Below are 11,920 nucleotides of genomic sequence, written 5' to 3' on the forward strand. Positions count from 1 at the left end.
GGAGGGGGGGTCAGGAGAAAGGGGGCGGGGCAGAGAGGGAAAGATGCTATAGAGAGCCAAAATATTCCCAGCAGCCACAACAGCCCCAAGATGTCACTCCAAGGTCCACGTCCAACGGGACCGGAACCGGACGTGGCGGGGGGATGTCACATGGCAGTCTCAAGTCTCAACCCCCCCACCCCAAAAAATGTATGATAGCCTCCAAAATCGTACGAGTCGAGTCAATGACGAACGAACCCTGCTCGGTCACAACATCGACTGGACTCATCAAATGTTGTTGCGCTCCAAATGACGGAGAGCTTCATTCGCAGCTCGAAAAATGAAACGAGCAACAACTGAGCGTTCAAAATAAAAAGTCGCAAGACCGTACTTGGCCGTGTGCCGAAATCGGCCAATGGAGTGACTGAAGAGAGAGAAAAAAAAAACCCCTCCCCAAAAACCCCAACGTGCTTGTCTCAGGTCGGCACGACGTCGTCAAGAGTCGTGTGAATCCCGACGGTCTGTCAATGCGTCGAGGCAGAGTCCCGATCCGGGCGGAAAAGTCGTGCGCGCGGAAGTCGAGGTCCAAGTCAAGTGGGGGAAGGTCCAAAATGGGCGAGTGGCCTCCGCCTTTCCGGAGGTTGTGCGGCGTGGCCGTTTTCTGGGGGCTGTTGCGGCTCCCGCCACCCGGCGACGCAACGCACCTCTGCTCAGCCCGTCGGGGCCCCGCAGGATCCGACACTCCTCGATCTGGCCGAACGCCGAGAACATGACCCGGATGTCGTTCTCGTTGCACTTCTTGGACACCATGCCGATGAACAACTTCCGGTCTTCCACCGCTGCATTGGGAGGACAGAGAGGGAGCGGGCGGTCACGCCGGCCGCGAGCTGCGCTTGCCCGTCGCACTTCGAAAGGAGAGACGGCGCCGGCGCCGGCCTCCCGGCCCGAACGGCGGACGCCGCGGGCTGACTGGTGCGCGCGCCGCCAGAAGCCCGCCCCCAAAATAAAACACATCGGTAACGTCATCCTGATTTTCATTTGACAAAAAAAACGGCGACGCGACGCGCCCAATGCACTCGAATCGTCCCCGACCCCGTCGGAAGTCCGGCGAGAGAGGCGCGGGAAGATATCGTCGGTGAGCAGCGCGAGAAACCGATCCATCCCGACTTGCAAATATTGCTTGCTAACCTGCGGGGTTCGCATCTCATTGACGATGAGATGGGAAGCCGGCACCTCGCGTCGCCCGTCGCCACTCATAGCGAGGCAAAGGAAGCAAACGTTTGTCGCCTCAACGCCGCGACGGCCACTGCGACTTCCCAACGACAGGTGACCGCGGTGGCGCTCTTCCGTCCGCGCCGTGCGCGCGCACGGCGCTAACCCAATTCGTTCTTAATGAGGCGAGCGTCAGCGGCGGGCGCGAGGCGAAGCACATGAGCGCTCCGCTGCACTCTGGGAAATCAATAGCGCGCTTGTTTATTTGGCTCGGCGGATTGTTTGTGTGTTTAAAAAGGAGAAAGGAGATAAGTGGCGCTTGGCTACGCCGACTCTCATTTCCTACCCGTCTAGGCCACGCCGTGCGTGCGTGGGCCGTTGCCAACAGCCGCTAATTGATTTAATCCAGAGCAGATCATGTGACAAGCGAGACGCAGGCCGCGACGCATCTTGGGGCAGGGCGCACGGCAGTCTTCACTTACCGCAGCCCGTTCAGCTAGCTAACTGTCCTCAGTTCCCTCCGCTGGTCTCCTCAAAAATGTTTTTGTTTTTTTTTTGTCATAGCCCAACGCCCTTCATTTCCGGCAGCCCGTTTGGTCGCTCGGAGACGATGTCAGAAAAGTAGCGGTACTTTCTTCTTTCACGAGACAAACTTGACTGACGCCGGCCCGTTTAGGCAGCTGAAACGCTCAATTTCTTTCTGCTGGCGGCTGGCTTGGAAGCGAAATCCACAAGGCCTCCTTCGCAACGAACCCGAAGCTCAGAGCGAGTGCAAAATCGACAAAGGTAAGCGAATCCCAATCGCGAGCACACTGTAATCCGAGCGGCAACTTTAGGGACCCTCACGCCATTCAGTTTTACGGCACTCGCTCGCTCTCTCTCGTTTTTTTGCGAACCGCGCGGACGCTGCGATGTCGGGCGGCGGTGCGGCGCGGCCTAATAGAGCCCGCGGCAGCCATTCATCACGCTAACGCCGGCTTTATTTCCAGGTCGTTAGCGTTAAGTGGATGGATACGCGTGGAGTGCGCACCGCTCCATAATTCACCGCGCCAACTTTCCCGCTTGATGAAGTCGCGGCGCCGTCTGCGCTGTCACTCTATTGTTTTTGTTTCAGGGCACCCTCTGGGGGCGAGTTGGCCCGCCGGGACGGGTGCGGAAACGCCAACGAAACGTCAGTCGCCGGCTCCGTCTGGGATCCCGTTGACGGCAAGCGCCAAGAGGAGCGGCATCCGCCGGACACGACCGCTGCGTCTCGCCACTTCCTCTTTCATGGCGGCGCATTTGGGGATTTCGATTCCAAGCCGGCCCAAGCTCAGAATACGGGGCCGCTTTCATTCAAACCGACTCCCGTGTTGTGACTTGAGGACAAATGTCATTTGTGAGATGACGCTTTTTTGGGGTTTCAAAACCAAAAGGTCATTTTCTCATGAAGAGAATTTTTTTTTTTTTTTTGACTGGAAAAACGATCCTTCTCAAAAACAAAACATCTTTGATGCAATCAAAAAATAAAAAATTCCATTCATTAGCGAATTTTTGTTCTTTTCCAAAACCACAAAAGATCAACTCAGATTCCGTTGCGTCTCGCCACTTCCTCTTTCATGGCGGCGCATTTGGGGATTTCGATTCCAAGCCGGCCCAAGCTCAGAATACGGGGCCGCTTTCATTCAAACCGACTCCCGTGTTGTAAATTGTGGACAAATGTCATTTGTGAGATGATGCTTTTTTTCAAAACTAAAAGGTCATTTTCTCATGAATAGAATTGTTTTTTTTTTTTCTGGAAAAAACGATCCTTCTCAAAAACAAAACATTTTTCATGCAATCAAAAAAAAAAAAAATCTATTCATGACCGGATTTTTTTTCCCTTTCCAAAACCACAAAAGATCAACTCAGATTCCGTTTTCTTTCTGCACTTTTGGAATGACTTTTTTGGGTTCTTTTTTCTTGTCCAAATCACGACTCCGTTTTGTTCTTTTCTGGTTTTGGAGCGCGTGTGTACGCGCGCCCGCTCACCGTTGGACTTCTCACTGTCTGCAGGCTTCATCTGGATGGGGTGGTGCATCTGCAAGAACAGAAAAAAGATTCAGCGATCAATGAAAATGCATTTGGCCAAAGCGGTCACACTCGGACAACGAGCCTGAAGTTCGCGCACCGGAAAAGAATCCGCATTTGCTTTGGTGACCCGACGAGGACCCGAGCACGCCGGATGTTTTGAACGGAAAAGAATTCCCCAAGGGGTGGGGAGGGGGTCAAAAGGGACCCTCCACCCACCCCTTTTCTTTTCTTATTCTCGCTGCGTCTGCTTCCTTTATGGAGGATTATGTTTGCCGTTTGATCTGCGGAGAGACGGATGACAGGGATTCTCCGAATCTACTGCCGAATCAATCACACTCAAACGCCATCCGGGCGCGCGTGTGAGCGTGTGCGTGCGCCCGCCCTTAGGCTCAGTCATACTGCTGTACAAGACTTTGATCATCCAATTCTATCCCGCACACACACACACACACACACTGGCCCACATCTTCACACAGCAAGTGTGCCTCTTCTTCATCTTCCCCGTCCGGCAGTTCCCAAGTGTGCCTTAGGGGGGCAGGCTAATGAGAAGCATGCAGCGCAGCCATTGCAGTTCTCTTCAAGATCAGATCCGCTCTTGGAGCCCCACCCTGACGAGACACAAACCCTCGGCCAATAGATTCACGGCAGAAATGATGACGTCAATCTCTTCTTGAAAATAATACCGATTTTTTTTTTTTTTTCTGAAAATACAACTTGAACATCACTGAGTTCTGACCTGGAGAAATACATTTTGGGGGATGCAAAAAGGCACAATCTACGACATTGTCACCCAAGATTAAAAAAAACAACCAAAATCATTCCAGACAGACTGATCATTCGATCAAATCTCGCCCCAAATGATCCCAATTTCCCTTCCCTCATCCTGTAACGTGGACCTCAAGCAGCAAAGCTTGGCTGCTAAAGATTTGTTTGCACGTTTTGCGCATGGGAATCAATCGCTTGATTTGAAAAGTGCTGCAATATTTCTTCTGCTAACTCGGAACAAAGCCGCACATACACACGGGGTGGGGGGGGGGGCTGTTGGTAGGTGGGGGTTGCTTAGGGTCGCTCCCGTTTGGCTTCCACTTCAGCAATTAGCGCCGCGAATCAAACTGATTTTGCTAACGACTCGTGCGTGGGAATGCCACGCGCAGACGGGCACGCGTGGAACGGCCGCCCCCTGTTCTCCGCGTTACGTAACAGCCGACGGGAGAATGAAAATTTGATGAGCCGGCGACGCTGTCGGCTTTTCTGCCGCCTCGCGCGTCCTGGGGCAACAAACGCGACCCGACAACCTTCAACATCGGCGCCGGAAACGCCGCAGGTGGCCGCTGTGGCACTGCGCCGCAGTGGAGGTGGACAAAAACATGACTTGGGTCCACCGTGCTTACAATATGTCAAGCTGCAGCTCCCGCACACCTTATCTAGTTCTTTTGCAACAACAACCAAAAAAAAAAAAGACCGAAAGAAAATGTGCCAGTCGCTTGCTGAGACGCCGACACCCCGCTCGCCGCGCGTCCGCCTGCATTCCGGCGGCCTCCAAACATCCTTGAGAGGAAGCCGATCAAAGGCCTTTCATCGAAAGAAGGCAAAGCCAAAGTGCTGCGGGAGCAAGGACGCGTCCTCCGTTCCCCGCCGTCCTTCCCTTCATCCCTTCGGGGGCGGGGGCGCCCGCCGCCGTGAGGACATCTGTCGCGCGCAAACCAAAGCGTTCCATTTGCCGAAAAATCTCCCGACGAGCTCGTCGCACAGAAGACGGAGACGAGCTGCCCGGGGATGGATCGCCCCGAAACGACGGCATCGACCGAGCCGCCGCGAAGACGCAACGCGCCTTTGAAATGGCAAAAGCAACCAAAGCGCTCGTTCGACATGCCGGGAAACTTCGACACGAGCGGCGTGGCGTCTTCAAGTCTTTTTCACATCCCGTTTGACAATTTCAAGACATGGGAACGCAAACGGCAAGGTCAATGGGATGTCCCTCCAAAAGGGAGGCCCACCCCGAGATTCATGGCCGTTGAACATGAGCTGACATCAAACGGCTTTGTTGTCGAGCGCTGATTAGCGGGCGAGTGCATTTTCCCACCTCGCCGCGATCGGCGCCGCGACTGACGATTGTTGGGGACTCGCCCGTCTCCTTCCTAAAGAACGAGTTGTACACGTCCCCGTTGGCGGTGAAAACGCAGAATTCTCGGCGCGGGGGAGGGGGGGCGGGAAGGGGGGGGGACCATTTCGAAGTACTGTGATATCGGCGGGGGCTCGAAGTACTGTCATAGCGGCGGTTCTTTTCGAGCGAGGCGCATTGATTGCTTTGCCCTCGGCCGCCGTCTGCACTTTCCCTCCGTCCGAGCCGTTAATTTGCGGCGTGGGCGTCCACTTTGAGCCGCTCCTCGCCTCACCTTTTACTTGGCCTTTTGTGCGTCGACGGCGACGTGCGGGAAAGACCACGTCAAGAAAGAAATACATTTCAAAAGCCCGCGAGCACCGTCGCTGCCGACTCCCCGCTCACAACGTGGACCCGGACCTCCTCGCTCACACGCAAAATACAAAAATGAAGCAAGTGGCGAGCTCACTAAAAAGCTCACTCGTCGACCGCCTTCGTCCTGTCATCGTAAAAGTCGAAGACGAAGAGCTCCGAAAATGTGTCGCGGATCAGCTGGATTCAAGTCAATTCTCTTCCAATGAAGACACACAGTCTTTTTGCAGCCCTCCATTTTCAGTGCCAACCGATTGCCCCCCCCCCTCGCCCTCCCCGTCCACTGTGTCTGTCCTCGTTGCAAAAAAAAAAAAAAAAAAAAAAAAAGCAAAGCTGATGTCGTTCGAGGGTAAAATTGCAGAAAAGCAGTCGGGGGGGGGGAAAAAAAAACGAAAAACACAAAAAATAGAAAAGTAGGCATGTGAAGGGATCTAGCTGGCGGTCCGCAAACGCCCCCCCTCCCCCGTCCGGATGATTGGCCGCTACCTGAAGTGAAAAGGCCAAAGGAGGGCCGGCCGCAGGGATGGCCAAGAAGCGGCATCCATTTCATGTGGCCGTAATCCCCAAAGTGCATCGGGGTGCGCGCGCGCGGCCCCCGGGGCTTTCGCACGGCTCCGCAGGGGCGGGGGGGGAGATAAGCGGAGGACGGGCCCGAATGGAAGGTACTTATTCCGACGGCGATTCGCACACGGCCGCCTTCTGGCGCTGGCGTGATTGGCGGCGGGTCCCGCCTTCGGCCCGATTTGGACGGCCATAATGCAAAGCAAAAACAGCGTGACACGATCTGGGAAGGGGTGGCAGGGGGGGGGTCAGGCCACATTTACACAACAGGATCAAGCGCCCGTGTTTTTTTTTTTTTTTTTAGGAACGGAAAAAATTCGATAAGAAGCGGGAAAAAAAAGGTTCATTTCGAGGAAAACACTGGAAAAAAAAAGTTATCATGGAGTACCGATGCTCGTCAATGGTTGGAGGTGCATATCAACACCCCCGAGCCCCAACTCCGAACACTGGCGGAGGCGTGAGATGACAACAAGACGAGTGGCGGTACACTCACCCCTGTTAAGGTCTTGATGTTGTGCAGCGCATTCTGAGCTTCCAGGGCGGCTTTCCGCGTGTAAAAGGTCACAAAGCAGCAGCCTGCAACACACACGCACGCACGCACGCGCCATTAGATGGGCAGGAGGCGTCGGCTTTCTCACCGGCGGCCCGACTCGGGAGCTGCGGCTCGGCCCGCATCGAGTCCGAAAAGGGAGCGGGCCACGTCCGGATGGCCTTTTCATGCCACAGGACCTCTTGCGAGCCCCGTTCGGCGCTCCCCGAGACACGTGAGAAGACACCCAAAGGCCACTTTGCTTTCGGGCCGAGTCGGCCGACTTCTTTTCTTGGCGCTTGCGCGCCCGTTTCTTCGTTCGCACGTCACATCGTTCGAAGATTGGACGACGCTCGCAGAGCGAAGCGTGACGGAGCCGGCGACGGAGCCGCTGAAACGTTTTGAAAACATCATCGGTGGACGGGGCGCAAGCACGAGGAGGATATTCTCGGCGCCCGACATCCGACGAGCGCACGAGAAAGGAAGCGCACGCGAGGGTTCAGATGAGAGAAGCGAGCGGCGCCGACAGCCGCGTGAGTCTCGGGCGCGCTATTTATTCCATGTAGGTCAGCAGTCACGCGGCGCGGATGCAAGTCGACGCGCTTTGAGACGCCCGACGCGGGGCCGCGCTAACGTTTGGGAGTGAACGACGGGCCGGCTCGTTTGAAGCTGCGTCCAACATCGACAGCTGACTGAAAGCAAATCGCCCGGCCTCAACCGAGGCACCGTGCTCACGTTGAGAGAGCGGCCGCCGCAGGAACCCTTTTTGCCTTTGACTTGCGTCTCAAGGCTAACGCTAACCCGCGTCTCCCTTGGGGGCTTTCTCCTCTGCTCAGGACGGACATTTGCGCCGCGCCGAAAGCCAACTTGCGTTTTATTCATTTCTTTTTTAGCTCCAAGAGATGCTGAAAATATTCGAAAGGGCTTCCGGCGCGATGCACGTGAGCCCCATGATAGCAATGAATGGCCACGGATTAGCATTTGGAAGCTAAAGCGCGACAACAGCGCGAATGCTCTCAAAAAGTGACCGACGATTGACGGGTGACCAGTCCAGGGCGGAGCCTGCCGGTCTTGCAAACCAGAGCTGGGATTCTCTGGCAGGCTCTCTCAATTCGTGCTGCGGCTACGGAAGATTTTCAGAATCGTCGATTCAAGAATGCAGAAACAAACGTCTCATTTTTCTCCACCTGGTGTGGCAATCGACACGGTAGCGAACGCGAACCCCGCGCTCCCTGGCAAACCGGACTCAGCAACACACGCCGGCGCCGCGGCATGCGAAGCGACACGCGTCGGATTCCGCCTACGGCCGTTCCGTAATTGGGCGCGGGCTGAAAGGGAGCTAGCGCCGAGCTAAAGCCACATCATTGGCCACTCCGCTTTGGGAAACAATGACGGCGACGGCCGCCGCGCGTCCGCCTCAACCGAGCCCATTAAAGCCGATAATTGGCCCATCTGGCCGATGCAGGCGAGCCGGGCGACATCCGCCGCCGGGAGATTTTCAAGGGCCCGAATGGAACGACGCTCGGGGCGTTCACATGGAAACAAGAAGCCGGAGCGACGGCGCGGATCCGCACAAGCCAAAGCGTATGCGCGCCGCAGTCCGCGCGGGATGACGGCACCGGGCGAGGGATTGAAAGCGCGATCCCAAATGGGCGTTGGGCGTCGGTATCGGCCGGCTAACGGCGGGTCGACGCCAGCCGGCTGCCGATCAGGTTTGATCGCGGGGGCCCCAAAGCGGCTCCGAGTCAAGGCGCCGCCGCTTTTTAAGAGGCCGCTCGCACTTTTGCGGATTATCGGCGCCCATTTCCGCAAGGGGGCTCGGCGGGCCCCTTAACGGGCCGGGGTGTGCGCGCGCGCTAATGAAGACATTAAGCTTGTTGTGCGCCGCATGTGGGCAGGCGCCATCATTAAGATAAATGACACAACGTGTGCCTCCGCCAATCCACGCACGCACACACACGAGTACGCAGGCTCGCGTTTGAGTGAGCCGGCCGCTTTGTGTTTACCCCTCTGGCTCTCCTTGTCTGGCTCGCTCTCCATCCCCCCCACCATCCGAATCTTTCTCTTTCCACATGCAAAAAAAAAAAAAAAAAAAAACACAAAAAAAGACACAATGACTCCATTTCTCACTCGCCCGACGCCTCATCTGGTTATTAACTCCAAACGCATTAAACTAACAGTGGGGCCACGCAATTCCCCGGACCACCACAGTCAGCACAAACACATGCGCGCACGCACACACATCCTCTCGTTTCCACTTTCAGGCGTGCGCGCACACACGGACACGCACACATGCGCGCTTGCACTCCAATCGAGCGTCTCACACACAGGCAGCCACTCTTTTGGGGTGTGCTTGAGAAGGAGGCTACGACGCAGGCCTAACGGTTGCGTGGCGCAGTGCGACGAGCGCGGCCCGACGCTTTGCCCGTCGGGTTCAAAGGCGCGGCACCGCTAGCAGAACCGCGAATTAGGGGAAAGTGCTCGGACCGGGGCTTGTATTGATCACGAATCACTTCATGGAAGCAGAGAACATTTGCTGCCTAAATGGGCCGCCACAGACGAATGTGACAAGAACAAGGTGAAACCCGCCAACAAAAAAAAAAAAAAAACACAAAAAAACTGACTAACTAACAACGTGTCTCGGAAAAGGTATACAGCAGAGGATTGATTTTGATTCGACTGTGGCCTGTGTCAGATCAGCTCGCGTGTGGACTAAATGGGAAGGAAACGCAGAAAGGAGCGGGAGGGTTAACTAGACGGGCCGTATCGCAAGTCTCCGGTAATGAGGAGCCGCCGCTGAACTCCGTGACTTCCCGTCTCCGCCGAATGTTTACTGACACAAAGCGCAAGTGGAGGGCAGCGTCGCGGCGACCTCGCTCCCCCTCCTCCTCCTCCTCCGAATCGCCGAGATCCCTTTCAGGACAAAGTAAACACGGCGAGACGGGGACCTCGCCGACATCGGCGAGTTTACCGTACAGCTCGGTGGAGGTGAGCGGGTGCCGACGGGGCCACAGAAGCGACGGGCTCTGCGGGGCCCGGGCGGCTAACGAATCCAATAAAAGCCTCCATCTAACCCGACGTTTCCTCCGCTTGAAGGCGGAGGACAGAAAGGAAAAAAAAAACACACACACACACACACACGGATGGCAACACTCAGAAATGACAGGCCGCAAAACATCTCATTTCAATGGCGTTGACAAGGACGAGCGGTCATCGGAGGCGGCGGTGGCGATGGTGTTGGTGGGGCTCAGTCGGGGGCCGGCGCGGGAGTCCTCTCAAGGCCAGGGCACAGGCACACAATGACCGACGCCGCGTCGGAACATGCGCGGATGAGACGACGCTTTGAAAAGACCTCAATGGCTCAGCCGGAAAGAAATCGAGTGGAAAATGTCCCATTTAAGTGGTAATAGACGGGAAGCGCATGATTAATTCCGTGGCTATTGCTCATCGGGGGTCTGATTGGTCATTTGCCAGCAAGCTTCTCTTGTTTCGTGTCAATTTGGAAAGCAACGGATGCGACGATGCGGGCCGGTCCCACTCGTCGGGGCCCCGACTCGGCGCCTCGACGGGCCGCGCTACAAACGGGATGAAGGTCAAGCATAGGGGGTGGGGGGGTCGCGATGGGCGCGGGCGGTACCTTTACTCTGCGGCGGGTTCTGGCTGCGATCCCGCAAGATGTTGATCTGGTAGACGGCGCCGAAGGGCTCAAACAGCTCCTTGAGTTCCTTCTCCGACCACGAGCGCGGAATCTGGCCCACGAACATCTTGATGGCGTCCGGGTCGGGCTGCTCCGAATGCTCCAGCGCGCCGTTCATCTTGCCGGCCGTGCCGTTACTGCCCACAAAGAGAGGGCGCCGAAGCGGGTTAACGGCGCCGCCGTCGGGATCCGGCAGACGCGGCGGCGCTCGCTGCGGCCACTGGGAAACAATCGCAATTGACCGGACGAAAAAAAGAGATTGACAACATTTGACTCGCCCCCAAACGCAAACGTGGTCGGTCATACCATCGAAAATGAACGAGTGACGAAGTCCAAATTGCGTCTTTGGACCGGAGCAAAAGAGTTCAAAGATGTGATTTTCGAGCCTGAATTTTGCTGCTGCCGTCTTGTTCTTTTGCACAAAACTCATCCAACACATGCGCACGCAGATGGCTGACAGATGTCTTGGCTGTTGAAAAAAAAAACCCCAAAAAAATAGCACACGATACATACGGACTCTGCCAGGCTCTTCAGATGGAGCCAAAGCAAGAACAAATATCATTATTAGTCACACTTTTCCGAAAAACCAAGAAGCCAAACTATTGGACTGACGCTTTCCTCCAGAAAAAAAAAAAAAAAAGGTTTCAGCTGAAAGGGATTGGATGCAATCATCCATTTTTTTTGAGTGGCTAGGCGGGTCTTGGCTGGTGGGGGCAGCCGCTTTCAATTCACGCGAGACAGGACCGCATCTGCTCGCGTTGACGCAAAACGTCAGCAGTTTGCATTTGGTTGACTGTTGGGCCCAAACAAGAATTCCACATCGTATCTGCAATGGCAAACTTTTCAACCAGGCGGCAACATGTCGTCGGGCTAGCTTGACGCTAACATCGAATGGAAAACACCGTCGACCGGCGTCCAGAAATGAGCCCAAACGTGCTCCTTGAAGACGCCGCAGCCACATGTGAAAAGTCGAGGATGACAAAAATATGAACGCCGCACACGCAGCGACCGCGAGGCTCATCGCAGGTGGCGGCTTGACGACGAGCGAGCTTCAACGACTCTCCATTGAGACAAGTACGAATGGAAAGGACGACCGGCGGCGTCGCGGGCGCTCAGCCAACTTTGGCGGAGAAAAGGGGAAAAGCGCATTCATTCCGACCTTTGGCCTCGCGTCATCCATCGCTTGCAGAACGAGCCCAGTCGCTCGGCAGAAACGCCAAATTCCTTCAGCGACCCGAAGGACATGTCGGCCGGGGGCCAGCGCGGAACGAGACGGCGCCGGTCGGTGGGGTTCGGACCGCGGCGCGATCCCGTAGCGTAGCGAGCGTGCGCGCGCGTCTGGACAATCCCTCATTGTGGCGGCCGCAGCGTCACGGCTCGGCGCCGCCGCTCGCCGTCCGCCCCGACACAAAGAACA

General features: G+C 56.0%; 1 protein-coding gene across 4 annotated transcripts in view; it reads right to left on the minus strand.

The window, feature by feature from the left end:
• The window catches only part of celf2 (cugbp, Elav-like family member 2), a 107,281-nt gene that overhangs the window by 15,524 nt on the left and 79,837 nt on the right, over positions 1-11,920 (minus strand). For 3 of the 4 annotated variants that reach the window (XM_019897593.1, XM_019897589.1, XM_019897592.1), the window contains exons 4-7: positions 10,444-10,640; positions 6,771-6,853; positions 3,202-3,250; positions 684-818 (exon numbers count right to left, since the gene is read on the minus strand). In XM_019897593.1, the coding sequence (XP_019753152.1) occupies positions 684-818; positions 3,202-3,250; positions 6,771-6,853; positions 10,444-10,640 (464 nt within the window). The remainder of the gene's footprint in view (positions 1-683; positions 819-3,201; positions 3,251-6,770; positions 6,854-10,443; positions 10,641-11,920) is intronic. The other variant, XM_019897590.1, reaches the window with a different exon arrangement.

The sequence above is a fragment of the Hippocampus comes genome, unplaced genomic scaffold (genome assembly GCF_001891065.2).
Source record: "Hippocampus comes isolate QL1 unplaced genomic scaffold, H_comes_QL1_v1.1 scaffold81, whole genome shotgun sequence".
In the NCBI taxonomy this organism is placed as follows: domain Eukaryota; kingdom Metazoa; phylum Chordata; class Actinopteri; order Syngnathiformes; family Syngnathidae; genus Hippocampus; species Hippocampus comes.